The sequence below is a fragment of the Herpailurus yagouaroundi genome, unplaced genomic scaffold (assembly GCF_014898765.1).
Source record: "Herpailurus yagouaroundi ecotype Mexico unplaced genomic scaffold, PumYag 192, whole genome shotgun sequence".
In the NCBI taxonomy this organism is placed as follows: domain Eukaryota; kingdom Metazoa; phylum Chordata; class Mammalia; order Carnivora; family Felidae; genus Herpailurus; species Herpailurus yagouaroundi.
The window spans coordinates 25690661-25712103 of NW_024412423.1; the positions used below are offsets into that span (position 1 = coordinate 25690661).

Sequence of the window (21443 nt, forward strand, 5' to 3'; positions counted from 1 at the left end):
TGTTTATAGCAGCACTATCCACAATGGCCAAAGTATGGAAAGAGCCCAAATGTCCATTGATGGATCAATGGATAAAGAAGATGTGGTACATATATACAATGGACTATTACTCAGCAATCAAAAAGAATGAAATCTTGCCATTTCCAACTACGTGGATGGAACTGGAGGGTATTATGCTAAGTGAAATCAGAGAAAGACAAAAATCATATGACTTCATTCATATGAGGACTGGAAGAGGCAAAACAGATGAACATAAGGGAAGGGAAACAAAAATAATATAAAAACAGGGAGAGAGACAAAACAGAAGAGACTCATAAATACGGAGAACAAACAGAGGGTTACTAGAGGGTTTGTGGGAGGGGGGGATGGGCTAAATGGGTAAGGGGCATTAAGGAATCTACTCCTGAAATCATTGTTGCACTATATGCTAACTAATTTGGATGTAAACTTTAAAAAATAAAGATAAATTAAAAACCCAGTAAACCTAAGTGTCTTCCCAAGTTCCTGAGCTATGAGTAGCTCTAGCAAATTATCAAACCTGAGGTGGTGGTTATGGGAATTTGCAATTTATAGCTGGTCAGTCACAAAGACGGGTGGTCTGGAACTAGCAACTAGCACTGGAAGTAGATGCAATGGCACTGAGACCTTTAACTTATGAGACCTAACATTAATTCCAGGTAAATGGTGTCAGAATGGACTTGAAATGTTGGGACGTGCAGCTGGTGTCTGAGGACTAAAGAATCACACAGCCCTTTCCAAGCTGCAATGGGCCAAAGGCCTCACAGAGACAACCCTACAGAATCACCCAGACCAGAGTCAGGTGCTCCTTCAGACAGATGTCCAGGGCCTGCAGGAAATCAGACTCCTCTCTTAAATACTTGAAACAGAGTAGTTGGTCTACTATAAATGAGGTTTTTAAAATTCAATTCCCTCCTATTGCTCGTGCAGATCTGAAATGATCTGACCAGATGGCTGGTGCTCTATAATTCTTGGATTGCTCTCATCAGTTGTTGATGATTTGGATTTTTTTTTTTTTTTAACCCCCTCACATGAATGTGTTCCTGCACAGGCTTCCTGCATGCTCCCATTAAGAGGGCTCTTTGTGCTGATGCCAATATTTCTGAGGTTCTAACAGCCTCATCCTAGAAGTCAGCTCGGGTCAATAGTGAGCCCCCAGTTTGAGCTTCCCTGAGCCCACATGAGGCCAGCAAAGCAGCACTGGCTCATAGGGAGGACAAGGGAGCCCTTTGCTCAGCCTGCCTTGTCACCTCCACTTCTCCTTCAGGTTCCCAAGGAAAGAAAGGCAGCAAATGTTTGTTTGTTAATGACAACTATAGTTACTTACTGAGTATTTCCTATGTGCCAGGTCCTGGGTGTAACGTTTTACACATGTTCATCTAGTTTTAGTCTCACTCCATCTCTGGGAAGCAGACAGATGAGGAAACTTAAGTGCAAAGATTCTAACCAATCTGACAAAGAACACAAAGCTCAAAAAGAGAACTTCATGGGGTTGGAGATTTAACATCATAAAATTTGACCACTGTTCCACTCTAATCTCAGGGATACAGAGAAGGCCCTAGCCTCCCCTTACCCTCCTTTGTGCCCTCAGCCTACACAGGACACTTGCACCAGGACATCCCAAATACTCTAGTGCCCTTTTCTGTCTCTGTATTCTCTGTGAGACTGTAAGCTACTAGAAGGTAGGGGTCATGTTTCATTAGCTATTCAGATAGACAGTATGGCACAGTGGTAAGGAGCTCAGGCTTAGGGCCAGACAAAGCTAGTTTTGAATTCTGACTCTACCACTTACTGGTCGTTTGACTAAGTCACTTCTTTTATTATTATTTTTTTATTATTTTTATTTATATTAGAGAGAGAGAGAGAGAGAGAGAGAGAGAGAGAAAGCATAAGTGGGGGAGGGGAAGATAGAGAAGGGTAGAGAGAGAATCCCAAGCAGGCTCTACACTGTCAGTGAAGAGTCCAACACAGGGTTCAAACCCACAAACTGTAAGACAATGACCTGAGCCAAAGTCAGACGCTTAATCAACTAAGCCACCCAGGTACACCTTGACTAAGTCACTTCTGAGACTCAGTTTTGTCTATAAAAATGAGGGTAGAGGGGCGCCTGGGTGGCACAGTTGGTTAAGCGTCCGACTTCAGCCAGGTCACGATCTCGCGGTCCGTGAGTTCGAGCCCCGCGTCAGGCTCTGGGCTGATGGCTCAGAGCCTGGAGCCTGTTTCTGATTCTGGGTCTCCCTCTCTCTCTGCCCCTCCCCCGTTCATGCTCTGTCTCTCTCTGTCCCAAAAATAAATAAACGTTGAAAAAAAAATTTAAAAAAAAAAAAAAATGACAGTAGTTATAACACCTGCCCTCAAAGAATGCCTGGTACAATCAACACTCAGTAAATGTGATTTATTATGTGTATCTCTGGCTACGAATATAGTGCCTGGCACAAAGTAGGATCTCAGAAATGGCCAGGGAGCAGACTCCACCACACTTGGCTGTGGCCAGCTTTCTGTGATAAGAAGTACACAGGGGTACTCAGGGGTCCTCAGCCCCAGGACAAATTTCTGAATTGCCTGCCCAGAACCCATAGGACCTGCCAGCTAACAGCTTTCCTCTGCTTGCTTCTGAACAGCTGATGCTGAATCCACACTCAAATGCTTGCTGTGCCTCCATAAGGTGAGACAGATCCCAAAATAAACCAGAAGACAGAGAGAGAGAGACAGGAAAATCACTTCCAGGAACAAGCGGCTCACAGTGAGGATGCTGACAGTAATAACAGAGGCAGGCAGACTTCTGAAGGGTGACCTGCAGTTACTCTAGGGCTCCATGGATGGGGGGCCCAATACCCACCTGACCTGGTGGGAAGGCCCATGAAGTCATGGGTAGGTCTCCTGGTGTACCAGGCCACAGGAGGCAACCTGGAATCTACCTTCATATAAGCCCAGGCCACATATCCCAGTATGCCCTCCGTAGAGGCCTGAGGACCACAGAGGTGAGGTCCTCCCTTCAGAGACCTGAGGGGTCAGAAGTTACTGAACTGGGGGTAATGTCAACAGAAACTAGCCATTTTCTTCAAAGTCCCCAAAAGATACTCCATCATCTTCCTGGGCCACTCCTTGAATTTCAGGCAGGAAAAGCTGTGCTAACCCTTTCCGCTCCCTCATCAAAAATCTCTGTATAAGGAGAGAGGGAGACCATTTCAGGACCATAGAAGTCTCTCTTCTCACCTTAAGTTCTCTTCCCCCATCAAAGACCAGAGAGGACAGGAAGCCTACACATTCAAGCACCCTTACCGGCATCCAATTCCACAACCAAGTTGAAGGGGTAGCACAAATTTACCATATAAAATCATAACTAACTATACTGGGTGATATCTTCATGTCAAGAATCCTCACAACAGGCAGAGCAAGCCATTTCCCCCATGTCACCAAAGGGGAAACTGAAGGTGAGAAGGATTCTGTGACTCGCCCAAGATCCCCTAAATAGCAAAGCTAGGATTTGAACCCAGGACTGGCTGAATCTAAAGTCTGTTCTCCTAACTGCTAAATTATACTACCTTCCCATTCATCTACCCATCAAACAAGTTCCCAGAATTGGCTACATTCCTTTTAACATTCCTTCAGGTAGCTGTGGTGGAAATTCCCAGGCAGCATTCAGAATGTGGTGAATTAAATATTACACTCTGACTAAAGCCAAGTGCCAGCTATCCACACAGACCACTGAGAGGTCAATATCCTGCCAATAGACACACATACAAAACCTTTGCAACATACAAACAGAACACCTCAATCCTGGACTGGGGCCCAATGAAGTCTCTACCTCCAATGGTCTGACTCCATAGTGCCACACTCTGAATCACCTCACATCACACACTCAGGCCAGAATAAACTTCTCACCTAACCTTCCCTCACTCCTCCTGCTTTGATGGTCAGGATAGGCAAAAATACTCTTGGGATGGGGCAGGCATGACTAGAACCAGACCTGTATGCCCACTGAGATGTGGGGTCTGAGTGTTGTGCTCAACTACAACATACCAGCCTTTGGGGCAGGCTCAAGGAAATTTGGTGCAGATTTTACAAGAGGGTCTTGAGAAACTAGAAGGCAGAGGGTGATGTCAATGGGGTATCAAGTTAAATGTAATGGGGTATCAAGTTAACTGTAAAAATAATGTGTTCCATTCTAATTCTCCAGGAGGCGTTGAGAGCCCTCTGCCTCTCCCTCCCCAAGGCTAGAGAGAGAGGCTCTTCTATTTAAGCATTAATACAGCAACCCCACTGCCAGACGGCTGGGCAAGGTCCCCAGATCAGAACTTTCATGCTTGTTTTGCAATGTGGGCAAGGGCCTTGGAGGGTGCCACAGGAACAGAAAAGGTAGGACTGGGGGCCACGGGACATTGAATTCCATCTGCTCTAGGCACTTGCCTGATTAGAAATGATTCGAGCACTTTTATCCTCATAAAACCAGTAGAAACAGTCCATATGTTCCACACCCGAACCCATTGAGTCTACCCCCTATGCCATTACTTCCTACTTCACTTCCTTGGTGTTTTATCACTCTTCAACGGCACCAACTACCCTTATGCAAGCCCAGTAGGAGTGACAGTGCTACCACAAAGTTGGCTGGCACAGTAAATGCTGCCCCTGCCAGCACGGCAGCAATGGGGGCAGTGAGGACATGGTGATGAATTATTTGCATGGACTGATGAAACTCCACTGTGGCAGCTGCCAGGGCTTGCCATCCACCTTGTCACAGTGAAAAGTACAAAAGCCTACTCTTCAGAACAGACTCAAGTGTCATCATAGTGTGACTACCGTCAAGAATGGCTGGGACTAGAAGGACAAGGGTTAAGAAGGTGGGTCTAGGCTCTCTTTGGTCAATGGCATAGGACAAGTTAGCTCAGTGAGTTAGGTCAATGAGCCAATGTTTTCATAAGACAATGAAGATCATCACAGTTACCACTGTGAAGACTGAACAGGATTATGCACATGAAGCACCTAACTCAATACCTGAATATAGTAAACACTCCACAAATGCTGGTTACTTTCTAAGCAATGGTTCCAGGTTCTTAAAAGGGCTAGAAAGTTGTTCCTTCTGAGGATGCCCCATTTAAAAACCAGGCCAGGACCAGCCCGTTTCTTGGCACAAGTTCCTTTAACAACAGAATACTCCTGCCCCTCATCGGTGCTCAGTACTCTCCTGTGAACAATATTTCAGCAGCATTGAGCCGAGCAGCAGAGCCTAAAATAGCATTTGCAGAGTGAGGCACATGTCACTGCCTCTCCTGTGTTTCAGAAGAGTGCAAGGAAAGAAAGTTTTCAATCACTTGCTCAGAAAGCTCGGCCACCCACCACCTGCCTTCCTTTCACGGCACTCACATGCCACAATCTCTGTTCTGCTGGAAAATGAAAGTCCCTGAGCCCTGCAGCAACAGCCATCACCCCAAAGGACCATACTGTTCCCCTCCAGTGGGCCAGAGCCTCTGCTCCTTCAAAGCAGCCCTGTGGGCACGAAGGACATATGCACTTAGAATCCAGAATGTGTTTCACATGGAGCTGGGCTTGGTACCTGGCCGAAGGGCCTGCCACTCATGGGTTGGGTGAAACACCTCCAGGACCTCAGAGTCCAGCTCCTCTTCTGCCGTGGTTTCCTTTCTCTCTGCTTCTTTGGTGCTGCTCTTTTCTGGGCTGGTGAGCGCAAACTCCTTCAGAGAAAAGAAAACACAGGGCGTGACCCACCAGAACTAGGCACGAGGCATAGAGAACATGGCCTGGGTTGTATACTCTTCTCCTCCATACTCCTCCCCTCTCTAGCCTTGTTTGGACCACAGTGATACAGTTAAATGAACACAGCATGTGTTATACGTACATAGCACTTTTGTACATACCTAAGGAAAAACTCCACAAAGTTCAATACTATCTCAAGGAGGTTAAGGGAACATACTGGGAAGAAGGGTTGGCAAAGGAGACAGTAAGAGACTTCTACTTTTTATTTTCTATGCTACTATACTGTATGATGTTTAAAACTCCTACCTATTGCTCTTACAAATAAAAAAGATACATTAGGGTACCTGGGTGGCTTAGTCGGTTGAGCATCCGACTCTTAATTTCGATTCAGGTCATGATCTCATGGTTCATGAGATAGAATCCCATGTCGACTTCTGTGCTGACAGTACAGAGCTTGCCTGTGATTTGCTCTCTCCATCTCTCCCTCTGCTCCTCCCCTACTCATGCTCGCTCTCTCTCTCTCTCTCTCTCTCTCTCTCTCTCTCTCTGCCTTTCCCCTGCGCACACATGTGCTGTCTCTCTCTCAAAATAAATAAACATTAAATATACATATACATATATATATGTATAAATCCTCAAATAGCCACCCCAGACATACAAAAGATGCCAGCTGAGGCCCAACTGATTCCTATGCAGTCCAGCAGGACACAATAAGAGCCTGGCAATTCCCCAGGGTGCCTACAGGGCATAAATGACCACTTGGGACATAACAATCCATGGTGAAATGGCTGCAAGTGGGAAGCTGGGAGTATGGTCGGGCTGAGGGAGGAAGAAGCCACAGCTGAAAACCTCTTCCTAAAACCTGTTTCCTTCCACCCCCTGGAGAGCATGGAGGATTAATGAGATGGTGTCTGTGGAGCATCGTGAGCTCAGGAGACAGAGATGCAAGATAAATACAAAGTATTATTCATTTTGCTCCTTCCCGGCCTCCAATTCTTCGTGTCCAATTTTTAAACCTTTCTTGCATAAAAGCAGTAAGACCCCTGGAAAATAGAACCAGAGGGTTCTAGAGCTCTGGCATAGCAAGAAGGAACCCACACTAGTACACCAGGAGGTTATTTCAACCTTCCCACCTCCCAAGTCTTCCCCTATTAACAGTGAGCACATTTCGTGAATTCCTATGAACTCAAACCTGTTCAAGGAACTTGACACACATCTCATTTTGGCTTCCCAATAATCCTAACCTTGCATGAGAGGTAGTAATGCATCTCTTGCAAGCAACACCCCAGCTCCAGATATGCATCCCCACCTATCTTGTCCCTCAGGGTCTGATCTTTAATTAGCTGTCAGAGGGAAGGGCAAGGTGTTAAAGTATTCATGATAACAATGTAATGCCCCTCCAATGGTTTTTAACATTTTAACAAGAAATAAAGGCATGAAATTCAGATGACAGGATTTCAAATCTTGTTAAGGACCAGTAAGGAAGAGATCTTGGACAAGAAGAGGCCCTCAAATCATATCCCAAGTAATGAGAGGCCAAGACTACAGCAATAGTACTTAAGAACTTAAGCTCCACATCAGATAACCTGAAGTTTGAATGCCAGTTTATTGTGACTCCCAGAAAGTTACTTAATTTTCTAAGCCTATTTCCACATTTGTAAAGCAGAAATACTAATGACATCTAACTCATACATTAGATGAGGAACTATCTTGTAAACCACTAGACCCCAGACACATGGTAGCGATTACTCTTACTACATGTAAAGACCATCACAGGTTCCAGGTTGGATGAGTCTGTACTATGACATCCAACAGTGACTACACACTGTGACATTATTCAGGCAGGTCAGGTTTTGGTTGTGGTCTCACCTGTGCAGCCTGGCTGTCAAATGCCTCCTACCTTCAACTTGAAGCTTGCACAGATCTGAGCTCAAAAGAAAGCTAGGAGAAGAGTAGACATACTTGGGAAACTAAAGGAAAGACAGAGTGGCAGGAGACACTGGCCTAAAGCCAGATTTCCTAAGAGCAGGCTCTATGTGAGTCTCTTTCACCAATGTACCCCAATGCCCAGCAAAGGACTAAGTTTGTAATCCAAGAACAAAGGAATGAAGAAACGACCCTGTCCCACAGGCAGGTATGTCTTCTGGAGGCCTTGGACTGAGGAAAGCCCAAAGTAGCCACGTCTACTAGAACCCAGGCACTAGCCCCACATTGCAGAACAAAGAATACCTTGTCTACAAATACTCAAAACCCATGTAATCCAGGGCCGAGCCATGCTGGCCAGTCTCTGCCATAAGCACCACACACTAGACCATGGGACTAGGAGAATATAAATAGAATTCACCTCAGAAGTATGGGGGTCAAATGCCTCCAGGGGCCAGGTAGGGCCAGCAGTAAAACAACAGGTTGTTGGGGGTCTGTGAAAACTGGAGCCCTCCTGCCTTGACTAAGGAACGCAGCTGCTACTCAGCTGGTCCACCACTGCCATGAAAAAGAGAAAACTAACAGATGATTTTTACCTAAAATTTTTGTATTTTAGAACACTAAGACGGCCAAACTAAACCTCTCTAAGCTTTAAATTGCAACTCTTGCTTTAGTCTATTAGTCAGGTAACTGCTGGCGTATAGCTGTAAGCAAGCAACCAAATCCTTGTCACTAAGAGAAGCAGTAAGAGGCAATAGGAATGGGAATGATGAAAACATGGCAGAAAACCCTTCAAACACTAGGCTGGGGGAGTGTTCATTCTCTTTTTCCACATTTCTTTCAACATTAATAGATTCAAGATGGAGACCGATGAACCACTGAGCCGCATGCCTCAGGCTCTAGGGAGGCTAAATACTTTCACAGTAATCCCACCACTGCTGAAAATGTTTTCTGACCTTCCGGTTGGTGTCACCTTTGAACCAGATTTTAAGCGACACACACACATACACAGATACACACAATCTGCCATTATTTTATAGTACAAATCTGTTTTTAGTAGGGGTGATAAAAAATTGGTGCTCCTGTGATCAGCTCACCCTATTCACCAAATCTAACTCTGAGCAACTTGGCACTGTTTGCCCAAATCACATCTGACAAGCACTGAGGGAGTCAGTTCAAAAGGGGCATTCCAGGAAAGGTTTTGAGGAAAAGCAGCATCATGGGGATGAGACTGTAATGGTAACAGCAACTACCATTTGTAGCTCTGGGCTAAAGTGCCTTCCATGCCTCACAACTCACCCAAGTTTCATCTGTGGAGCACAAATTTTATTCCCATTTTATAGATGAGGACAGGTATCGGGCCTGAGCAAAAATCACACTGTTGAGAAAAGCAGACAAAAATTTAAGTCCAGGCCTGCCTGTCTCCAAAGCCCATGCATGAATTTTGACTCACTTCTGTGTTTCTGTTCTTAGTTATGTGTCCTAATGGCTATGCCCTGCATACTGAGGGAATGAAGGGGCAGGGGGGGGAAGGGCACACTGAGATCACCTTAGCACATCTACCAGCACACACCCCCACCACCCCCACCCCCTCAGGGGAAAGGGAAGGCTTTCACGGTCCAAGTAACAAACCACAGTCCCAGAGAAAGGACAAGCAAGACTAGCCTCTCTCTGCCTGGGAAGGGTTGTCAACAGCACATAAAGACCAAGGGGTGAGAGAAGCCAGCTAGCCCTTGGTCAACAAGTAAACCCCCCATGTTCTGGTGCCCTCTCAGCTGGCTTCTCAGGGCTCCCTTCCATACTGAAACCTCAGCACTCTTTTCCCTGCCACCATCACTCCAAATACCAATCTCCTCTCAACTGACTGGCAAGAAATCCAGCTAAGGTGTTAGCTGACAACAGCTTACCATGTCTCACTTCCTTGCACTTGTATCTGAGTAAAAGATTCTTAAAGACCAAAGCCTTCAAGATCCAGGAGAATGAATGAATCTCTCTAATGGTAAGCTGACAGACGCTGTGACAGAGACAGACTGCCATGGCAATATTTTGGGCTAGGACCCTGACTAACAAAGCCCTATATTAAACCATAAAAGCAGACACCCTTTTACTGAAAATAACAGCTGACATTTATTGACCATACTCTGCCAGTCCCAAAGCTAGGTGCTTCATATATATTTTTATATATACATACAAATCATGCATAATCTACGTTAAAATCTTAAGAGGGAAGTATCAACCCTATTTTACGGATGAGAAAACAAAGCTCAGAAATGGCCAAATTGCCAAAGTAGGGGGTGCCACTTACCAATGGTCTGTGCTCCTTCCACTGGATTCCACTACCTCCTTCATACTCACTACTTTTTGAAGGCCAGTATACTACACAACCCCATCCCTTCAGCATCCACACTGCTCCTAAGTTGTGGCATCTCAGGGAGGTATCACAGCAGAAGATCGTACCCTGATACACACAATCTTTCCTGGGTAGCCATTAACCTGTACAAATGCCTTTGGAGAGGACAATTCCAGGCCACCAGGACCTCTTGCCTGGACTCAAGGCTCTGAATAAAGGATCATAAACACCCCAGCTACCCCACCACCCATTTTCACTGTTATGAAGGTGGCTGACTGCATAATTTGGATTTTAAATGCCAACAGGGCAGCAATTTTTACGGTATGAGAGAAAAGATGCTTCAACTCCTACTTGTGCTTAGCACATGATGAAAGATTATGACAAATGGATACAGCTTAGGAACAGACATAAGGATAAAAGTAGCTTCTGTTGATGAAAGTCAGTATTAACATTTTTCTGAGACTAGACTCAATAGAGCTAATATAAATGGGCCAGAATAATTATGGCTCTGAAAGCTCATCTATTTGGTTGGACTATTATCCAAAAGGGACTTACTAACACACAGTCCTTAAGCAAATTCATCAGCACGTTTTTGTTAATTGTGCATCTGCTAAAGCTCATCATGGGAAGCACCGGATCCTCATGAGCTGCAGGTTGAGCGGGGGCGGGGAGGGAGGGGAGTACACAGCCCTGATCCCTCCAGACACTTGGGTGCTTTTCTGGTCTAGGCTATGACAAAGACAGCCCCTAACTCAGGCTGTGGCCAGTCCCACCCTCAGGGGCCAATGGAATCTCATCCTCATTATCCTTGAGGAAAAGGCCAAAAAAAACTAGCACCAGTAAGATCTTAGAGAACATTAAAAGCTCAAAAGGATTCGTGACTCCTAACTGTACTTCCTCTTCTGCTCCACAAAGTGAGCAGAAAGGCAGAGAAAAAACAAATGACTTCAGAGAGAAGGTGGAAGCTTGCCATGAGCCAGAGGTAAACCTCAGCTGAGCTGGATTGCTATTAAATTCATCACAATTGTCATTTGCACTTCAAGGCCCTCCACTCCAAAGCCTTCAACACTTACCCAACATTTAGCAGGAGACCCTGGGGTTGAGGAAGGTGGACAGGGGAAGGGGAAACTGTCAGAAAGCTGACAGTCAAGGCTTCTCAAGGGAAAGCAAAGAGGAGACACTGGGAGCTGGTGAAGGGCAGTTTATTGCTGGGGCCAGCCAGGCAAACGGGGCCAGGAGTCTTAGCATGCTGCAGCCAGGCCAAGCTCAGGGCTTTCTTGGTCATTCTACTCCTGCCTGTGACAGTGACAGAAAGCCTAAGCAGTGAGGTCTAGGTTAATGAAGAGAGGCTTAAAAAGAAGAGGAAGAAAAAGGACAGAGGAAAAGAGAGTGGAGAGACAGAGACAGATGGAAAAAGCACAAGGAAGACAGGAGTAGAGGAAGAAGCTGAGTCTTACTGAGTGCTCACCACACAGGCAACCAGCTTCTGGGGAGAATCCTGATTTTCCCAACTCTGCCACAAACTGGCTGAATGATTCTGGCCAAGTTACTTAACGTCTCTGAGCCTCAGTCTCCTTCTGAAAATGAGGGATAATAACTGTAGTTGTTCACTTCTTAGGGGTTTTGGAGGGATTAAATGAGAATACATATAAAGCACTTACTAAAATAATTGGTACATGATAACCTCATCAACATTATCAGTATTACCATATCATCATCCTATTTTCTCCAAAGGGAAACTATGCCATGAGCTTCCTTCCTTCCTTTCTTTTGAGACAAAGTGTGCATGGGCATGAGAGTGGGTGAGGGGCAGAGAGAAAGGGGAACAGAGAGAATCCCAAGCAGGCTCCACGCTGTGAGCACAGAGCCAGACCCAGAGCTCAAACTAATGATACGGGGATCATGATCTCAGCCAAAACCAGGAGTCGGACACTTAACCGACTGAGACACCCAGGTGCCCCTATGCTATGAGCTTTAAACAGAGGCCAGAGGACTCAGTGGGGTGGGGAGGAGAGTACACATACTCCTTGACCCAGTGCTAACCACATTCCTGTAAGAAAAATAAAAGCTCACCCTACTCCCACAAAAGCCTTGGTGGCATGGAGGCTTTCTTGGAGCCTACAGGGATTCTTCTATTTGTGTTAAGAAATTTACCGGGTTCTGATGACTGAGGCAGAAGGTGAAGCAGGAAGCCATCAGCAGCCCGAGCAGCATTCCCAGAAGAGCCATCCTAGAAGGGGGCAGGCCCTGGGGAGGCACAGTTAGAGACCTGAGGAATGTAAACAAAGAAGACAGAAGGTAAACAGGAAGCTGGTGCCTGATCCCCCAGCAATGTGATTCCAATGATGTCATGTGTTCAATGGATATCAGACATTTCCTGCACAGATATATCAAAGGTCTTCCTTCTACCACAGGAGAAGATCTAAAGGAAGCTTCCAGCTACCATAAGGAGTCTAGCCACTCATGACCAGATATGCCTTCGTTGGAAGCAGAGAGCCAAGCAAGACTCTCACGTGAGATACAACAGTCGGGGTCCCTTCCTTCCTCACTATCAACTTATTGTCAGGTTGTACAGGGTGATATTGGCTATGATAAGGAGAGAAATAAACTAACCAATTGATTTGTGTATCAAGAGACATGGGTCCAAATCCTCATAAGTCATCATAACCGTTCACTTTTTTTTTTTTTTAATTTTTTTTTTTAACGTTTATTTATTTTTTTGGGACAGAGAGAGACAGAGCATGAACGGGGGAGGGGCAGAGAGAGAGGGAGACACAGAATCAGAAACAGGGTCCAGGCTCTGAGCCATCAGCCCAGAGCCCGACGCAGGGCTCGAACTCACGGACCGCGAGATCGTGACCTGGCTGAAGTCGGACGCTTAACCGACTGCGCCACCCAGGCGACCCATAACCGTTCACTTCTAAACCATGCTCACTATTATATCTGAAAACAGATGCCATCAGTATCCCATCAACCAGCAAAGTTCCATATTCCCAAGCCATGAAGTCTTACACATCACTTTTCAAATGGCCCAACTATCCGAAGTACAGGCCCTTGTAGCTGTTAAAATCAAAACAAAAGGATAAAAGGATATCCCATGTTCATGGATTAGAGACTTAATATTGTTAAGATGACAATATTACCCACAGCAATATGCAGATTCAATGCAATCCCTATCAAAATACCAAGGCTGTTACAAAAATGGAGAAACCCTTCTTTAAATACATAAAGAATTTCAAGGGACCCAAAGTAGACCCAAAGATGTAGGAAAAAAAGAACCAAGTTGGAAGACTCATACTTCCTGAATTCAAAACTTATTACGGGGCGCCTGGGTGGCGCAGTCGGTTAAGCGTCCGACTTCAGCCAGGTCACGATCTCACGGTCCGTGAGTTCGAGCCCCGCGTCAGGCTCTGGGCTGATGGCTCGGAGCCTGGAGCCTGTTTCCGATTCTGTGTCTCCCTCTCTCTCTGCCCCTCCCCCGTTCATGCTCTGTCTCTCTCTGTCCCAAAAATAAATAAAAAAGTTGAAAAAAAAAAAAACTGTTTAAAAAAAAAAAGACAAAACATATTACAAAGCAATAGTAATCAAAACAGTGTGGTACTGGCATAAGGGACAGATGTAAAGACCACTGGAATAGAACTGAGGACCCAGAAATAATCATGTGTACTCAAATGATTTTCAACAGGGTGCCAATACCATTCAATGGGGAAAAAATAGTCTCTTCAACAAACTATTCTGGGACAAATGAATAGCCACATGCAGAAAATGAGATGGAATCTACCCTTTTGTCATGTACAAAACTTAAAATGTATCTTAGACCTAAATTTAAAAGCTAAACTTTTACAAGAAAATATAGAGGAAATCTTCATAACCTTATATTTGGTACTAGTGTCTCAAAAATGACACCAAGACAACAGGTGATTTAAAAAAAATAACTAAATTAAACTCCATCAATATGTGAAAACTTTTGTGCCTCAAAGGACCTTATGAAGAGATTGAAAAGACAGCCAACAAAATGGGAGAAAATATTTGCAAATCACCTCTCTCTGATAGGGTTTAATAACCAGATACATAAACAACAATGACGGCTATAATTTTTTTAAAAAGAAAATAACTAACATTAGCAAGGATGTAGACAAACTGGAACACCTCATACATTAGTGGTGGTAATGCAAAATGGTACAGCTGCTGTGGGACACAGTTTAGCAGTTCCTCAAAAAGCAAAACACAGAATTACCTTAAGATCCAGAAATTCTACCCCTAGGTATTTATTCTACCCAACAGTTCTGAAAATAGTGATTCAAACAGATGCTTCCATGCAAATGTTCCCAGCAGCATTATTCACAATAGCCAAAAGGTGGAAACAACCCCAATATCCATCAACAGATCAATGGATATTTTTAAAGTGTTGTGTATACATACAATGGAATATTATTCAGCCATAAAAAGAATGCAATTCTGATACATGCTTCAACATGAATGAGCCTTGAAAACATTATGCCAAGTGAAATAAGCAAGACACAAAAGAACAGATATTGTATGATTCTATTTAAATGAATTTTTTTGAATAGCAAACTCACAGAGACAGAAAGTAGATTATAGATTACCAGGGGAGTTACTACTTAATGGGTACAGAGTTTCTTGGTACAACAATTTTGGTCAGTAAACTAGAGTGGCAGTCAAGAGAACTTAATCCAAATTGTTGAACCACTATATAGTATAACTGAAACTCATTATTACACTGTAGGTTAACTAATGGGAATTTAAATGAAATCTTAAAGAGAAACACGTGTACTTTAAAAAAAAAAAAAAAAACTGGCAAATGACCTAGGAAAGAAAGGCAGAAAGAGAAATAAAACAAGCTAAAAATTTTAAGAAGCCTTAGAAAAAGTCAGAACAGGAGCGCCTGGGTGGCTCAGTTGGTCAAGCGTCCGACTTCGGCTCAGGTCATGATCTCACACTCCTTGAGTTCGAGCCCCGCGTAGGGCTCTGTGCTGACAGCTCAGAGCCTGGAGCCTGCTTCAGATTCTGTGTCTCCCTCTCTCTCTGCCCCTCCCCTGCTCATGCTCTGTCTCTCTCTGTCTCAAAAAAAGAAAAAGAAAAAAAAAGAAAAAGAAAAAGTCAAAACATGTCAGCATTACTTCAAGCCCTTATAAAAGGTTTGAATGTTGATCACTCAGCCCTAATATATCTCATTAGGCCATGTATTCAAAAAAAGCTTAACTGGGGCGCCTGAGTGGCTCAGTCGGTTAAGCGGCCGACTTCGGCTCAGGTCATGATCTCGCAGACCGTGAGTTCGAGCCCCGCGTCGGGCTCTGTGCTGACAGCTCAGAGCCTGAAGCCTGTTTCAGATTCTGTGTCTCCCTCTCTCTGACCCTCCCCTGTTCATGCTCTGTCTCTCTCTGTCTCAAAAATAAATAAACGTTAAAAAAAAAATTTTTTTTTAATAAAAAAAAGCTTAACTGTATCAGTTATAGGGGAATATCTCTGAAGATTATGGTGCTTACCTTTTCTCTTTCCTATTCCTGCCCCACTACGTGCTCCACCTCAAGAAATTGGTCCTTTAACATGACTGCAGTGGGACCCAAAGTCCTACCTGAACCCACTGTCAGAAGTTATTACCGACTTGCCCAGCCCACACCTTCTCAGAGGCAGACGGAAACTTTCCCTAAGGACATCTGGAACCATAAAGGAAAACAGCCCTGCTGGACCGGCACTGTGCTAAAAAAGCATAGCCAAATGGAAAAGCAAAGGCTTGGGCACTAAAAATAGCTGCTACACTCACCCAGCAGCAAAAGCCTTTGCTTTCTGCCAGCTTCTCCCCTCTTTTTTCGTCGATAAAATGGAGCGGCTGAGTGCCACATGAGCTTTCCCCAGCAACCTGTTTCCCTGGGGCACCAATCATACGGAAAGACGGGGAGTGAGTTCACAACACAGCATTAGGTTCTGGACAGGTGCCTGACCATACCTGAGTGTGCGTGGCAGGGGAGGGGGCAGTGGCCAGGCTTGGTGAGCATGCACAAGGAGCAAGCAGAGACTTCCACATCAGGAATGAAAGGGCTAGAAAGACCCAGGGAGATGGGTCCCAAGAAAAGACAGCCCTGGAGCTTCCTATAATGCCCCATACCTTTCTTAATCCTCAGCCTTTGGGGGAAAGGAAAATACAGAATGGAAGCAGGGTGCTTTATCAGGAAATAAACCGTAAGAGAAAACAAAGATTATCCCCAATGTCACAGATTTCCTTTCCCTGCATGAATAGTGTTCAAGTGTACATGGATGTACACACACATACTTCAACACTCCCTTCTCACAGCCAGGGATAAAACTGGAATTGATGCTGGGGGAAAAGATGAGGAGGAAGAGATAAATGAGAATGAATTAGTCAAGGGCAAAGAAGACAAATGAGCAGGAAATCCAGAAGAGACTGAAGAAAAAGAGGTCGAGGGCAGCTGATACACAAACAGCAGCTTCCCCACCCCACCCCCACCCCAAAGAGGGAAGGGGAATGCGTGGGGAGGGGGCAGGGGAGGTGGCGAGAGAAATGGCAGCTCCCACAAGGTTCCCAGCCGCCTCCATCTCCTGCACACACACTAATGCCCTCAAAAGCATTTTATGCCAATACTAAGGATGAAACATCGATTCACAAATGGATCCTTCGTCTCCCCCCAGTAATTCCACATGGACTGCACACCTGACCTATTTACTGCCTCCATATATTTCTCCATGAAACACCAAGAGACAGAACATGTTGCAGGGAGGAGGTGCATGAGGAGAGACAGGAGGAGTGAGGCTGGGAAAAAGATATGTCACAGTTTCCCAGGCTTTGCAGGGGTACCCTAAGAGCAAGTGCAAATTCTGCAACATACAGGCACACACAAGCATCAGTGATGGTATCCTGTGTCCTGCTAAGCAGTCTGGCCTGCAGCCACGTCACCTGGTCTTGGTCCTTACTCAACAAGTAACAAGTAGAAAATACGCAGTTTTCTCTGGGCTTTAGGCTGAAAGTGAGGGTGGGGGAGTGTGGAAACAGACTAAAGAGAGGTGGCACACAGCTGTGTTTTACCAGGACAGCTGACATCCCACATCACAAGCAAGTATCTGGGCAGCAGCAGCAGCTAAAGAAAACCTCAGACAATAACGTAAGTAAAGCCAAAGTCATGGCATCCCTTTGAGGCCCAGGTGGCACACTTGGGCTGATGTTAGTTCCCTTCCCAAACCCTACTTACCACCCCTAACACTGGATTTGCCTCATCACCTGCCCCTGTACACCCTGCAAAATAAACCTTCCTGTCATTCTTGGCTCTCACTGGAAGACAGACCAAGGTCTTCACATTATGGTCTTCGTCTGACTTCAAACACCATCATTCAGTCTGGGAAAGGGAAACACATTTCAGTGTTTCAGCAGTTACTCTTTCCTTAAGTATCCTTGGGCTTTGGGACAAGAAGATAATAAGGACTAAAAATGAAATGTCCATTTTTTTCCATCAAAACTGACCATCTGTAGGCTGTACCTTTATGTAAATTGAGGGTAGATGCTCCAGCAATCTGTATTATCAGCTTACTGCAGCCCAGAGCAGATGCTTGCGGCATGGGTAGGAGGAGGCCCTTCGACTTTCTAGACCTTGCCTCTCTTGGGGCCTCATGTCCTCTACTCAATTCAGATAGGACTGGGGGAGAGGACTAGGCCCTGGGTAAAAAAGACTCCTCCTGTAACTTCTATCTTCTCTCAAGGCAGGAAAACAAAAGAATGTGATGAGGATGGCAAGAAGCCAAAGGAGAAGTGGGAGTGCTGGATCTCTGAAAGCTTCTTAGATGGGTGGCAGACCCCACGGACAGTGGCTGCTCTCCAGTCTCAGGGCCAGAGAAGAGTGAGAATAGGAAAAGGTCACAAGTGTCCTGGGCAGGCAGAGTCACGTCAGCAAACTGCCTGAGGGCACTTTGAATTCCACCTCATAAAATGCTCACATTCTTAACCTACAGTTTGTGTCCATGTATTTGTTTCTCCAAATCTAGAAAAGTGAAAGGGCAAGAATTCCTACTTCTATCTTAAAAGAAGGAAATTGAAGCAAAAAGATAAAAACATGGATATAAAGTCTAGTACATGAATTTAGATTCAGAATGATCGAAGGCCATTTCTTAGCTCTGTCTATTCCTAGCTGTGTGATCTTGAATACAACTTACCAGACCTCAGTTTCTTTATCTGTAAAATGGCATAGTAAGAGCTCCTACTTCAAAGAGTGTTAGAGAGGATTAAATAAAAATATGGAAAATGCTTAACAAAGCACCTGGCACCTACTTATCATTAGAGTAGGGATGATGACCTGCCCTTGGACACACAGGCAATCAGAGCCAGTCCAGGCACCCTGGTACAACTCTCCAGAGCTCTGCCGCTTACAGAATCTACACATTCTTTAGCTGGCCATATAGCTCAAACTTTAGGACCAAAGCCTTTTTTTTTTTTTCCTTTGGCTATCTTCGCCCAAGAGGTGAAGGAAACAGATGTTGGAAGAGCACCCACCCCCAGCTGAAAAAGGAGAGATGAAAGCCAGTTTTCTGCTGAGCCCCAAGGCAGACCCAGCGCACTCAATGCTTTTCCCAGCATACTTGTGTCCAGAGAGCCAGGCCACCATCATGTAGAACTGCCAACTGCAGGAACACCTGTCAAAACAACCTTCTGCTTTACAGACTGAAGGTGAGAGGATGAGCTCTTCCTACAGACACACATTCATTACTATTTATGGGCTGCACAAACTCATATACACATACACGGTCACTCACCTCTATACAAACAAACTCACCGCCTAATCTGAGCAAATATGAAGCTGAAGAAACAACGCAAAGAGGACACTGGAAGGACAGTCCTGACAAGAGAAAACAATGTGCAAACGCTTAGGAAAAGAAATGGATTTTTAAAGAAAAATTTAAAGGACAAAAGAAATAAATTTGGAATAGTCAGGCAAACAGTCTCTTTCCCCCTAAGCCATAAACTACACAGCAAGTCAGGAGGAAAACAGCAATTAAATCCAAAGAGCCTATGAACAACAAAAGAAATGCAGCTTCTAATCCCATAACTAAGTCCATTACTGGCTGGGAGGCTGGACATGGAACATCCTTACCCACTGACCATTTGTGTAGTGGAGACAGTATCTGTCCCAAATATTGAGGTCATGCCTAGGGCTGAGCAAATACAGACTACTCTCAACAGACTCAAGAAGGAAATTAACTAGAGGAGGCTGTTGGAGGTAGAAAGTTCACAAGAAACCTAAGCCTCTGCCTGAACAGACAGCTACAAAGCCAAAATCCACTCATGCACATGCCTTCAAAAGAGAGCCCAAGAGAGGCTTTTCCAGTAGCAATATAAGGACAGTGCTGGCCGCACCTGAGAGCACATAGAGCCAAGAATTCCATGAGCCCAGGGGGGACTAGAGCCCTGGGAGGAGGACAACATGGGAAGAAATAGGAAGGGGGCATTCTTGATACTCTGCACTCCAAAAGGTGAGAGACATAACAACTCCCATCCCTACCTTAGTAGGCAAGGAAATAGATCTTTAAGAAGGTGGCTAAGCATATTAGCAAAAAACTGCAATCTCAGAGACAAAAGACAGTGGCTCCAGCTAAAAGAAATCAAAAGACAAGCAGAACGAGAGCAAAAGCAAAAGGGACAAAGCAAATGGGAGCCCAGGTCGGCCCTCTATAGACCTATCCTTACTCAAACAAGGCTATCAAAAAACTAAATGCTAGAAAAGCGTTTTAAGACCCAATCTCCATTTGGACTGCTAAAGATCTAAACAACAGTGAGGGCACTTGATAGCTACATTAATAACCACAGTTCAACGCCTTCTGGCATGTAGCTTTTCAGTGGATCCACGAAGTCTCTGGTAACTTCACACCTATTGAATACAAAGAGGCAGAGAAGGTTAGGGCAGGGTAAGAATGTTGGTGCCATCAGCACAGAGGCAATAAGCAAAGCAACAAGAATAGACTCCCTGTCTTAGGGAGAAACCCAGAGAGAAACAAAGAGCAAGAATAATCTTCAAGTCATGGCTGGAATACACGAAAAGAAAAAAGCAAGCAAGGCAATCAAACAAGGAACGAGGACAATGGTGTAGAATCACAAAGGTCAACAGAGGAGAGAATCCTGAGAAAATCAAGTTCCAGGCAATGATGTCAAGAGATCAGTCAGAGTAAGGATGAGAGGGGCACCTGAGTGGCTTAGCAGGTTGATCGTCTGTCTCTGGATTTTGGCTCAGATCATGATCCCAGGGTTGTGGGATCGAACCCCACATCGGGCTCCACATTATGCATAAAGCCTGCTTGAGATTCTCTGTCTTTCCTGCCCCTGCTGCAAAAAAAAAATTTATTTTATTTTTTTTTTAATTCTTTAAATTTTTTTAATTTTTTTTTAACATTTATTTATTTTTGAGACAGAGAGAGAGCATCAACAGGGGAGAGTCAGAGACAGAGGGAGACACAGAATCTGAAACAGGCTCCAGGCTCTGAGCTGTCAGCACAGAGCCCGACGCGGGGCTCGAACTCACGGATCGCGAGATCATGACCTGAGCCAAAGTCGGACGCTTAACCGACTGAGCCACCCAGGCGCCCCTGCAAAAAAAATTTTAAAAATAAAAAAGAATGTGGATGAGAAGATCCACTGGGTTTGGCAACAAGGCCACCAGAGGGCCCTTCAAAAGAGGGTACATGAGACAAGAAATAGAGGCACAAAGGTAGACTGCTTTGAAAGCTTGAGTGGGTCCATTGAAGTTTGGAGACTTGGGGCCACTTCTCTAAATCCAATTTTTTCAATATTATCACTTGAGTCTCTTAATGAAGACAAAGAATTGGCTCCAGTGGTCAGGTCCTAAAGATGGATCCTCTAATGCCATACATTGGTTTTCTATGATTGTGTAGAGCTACCCCCTCCAACACATATGTCTTCAGGACAGAGACAGGCACAGTCACACCAGCAGAAGGAGGGAGCAGGGAGGCAAAGTCTTTAAGAACAAACTCCCACCAGACACAACTCCACATTCTCTGAGCTCTCCCATGCCCCAAACTGCTCAGAAGTTTTAGTTCTTGCACTTTGTAATACAGGATGGAGAGAAATACCCCAATGACACCACATCCCCTAGGATTCAAATCAGTATCTGGACCACCCACAGGAAAATAAATTTTGTCTAAGAGCAATTAGAGTCAACATTTATAGAGTACTTGCTATGCTCCAAGCAAAGTTCTAAGCTCATTTACTCTTCGCAACAACCATTTGACAAGGTTCTCATTCTGCCCAGGAGGGGACTGAAATTCAGGGAGGTTAAGTATTTTGCCCAAGTTCATGCAGCCAGAGTGGTAGTCAGGATTCAAAGCCAATCTGGCCCAGAACCCATCCTCCTTCCATAGACCACGCTGCCTTTCCAGTGATCTATGAATCAGCCACAGAAACTGG

At 44.9% G+C, this 21443-nt stretch overlaps 1 protein-coding gene across 2 annotated transcripts in view; it reads right to left on the minus strand.

Moving 5' to 3' along the window:
* SIL1 (SIL1 nucleotide exchange factor) overlaps positions 1-21443 on the minus strand; it is a 220499-nt gene that overhangs the window by 155677 nt on the left and 43379 nt on the right. Inside the window, exons 1-3 of one of the 2 annotated variants that reach the window (XM_040444618.1) lie at positions 15511-15533; positions 12158-12272; positions 5573-5708 (exon numbers count right to left, since the gene is read on the minus strand). In XM_040444618.1, the coding sequence (XP_040300552.1) occupies positions 5573-5708; positions 12158-12232 (211 nt within the window). In that variant the 5' untranslated portion in view covers positions 12233-12272; positions 15511-15533. Of the gene's footprint in view, positions 1-5572; positions 5709-12157; positions 12273-15510; positions 15534-21443 lie in introns of those variants that run through there. The other variant, XM_040444617.1, reaches the window with a different exon arrangement.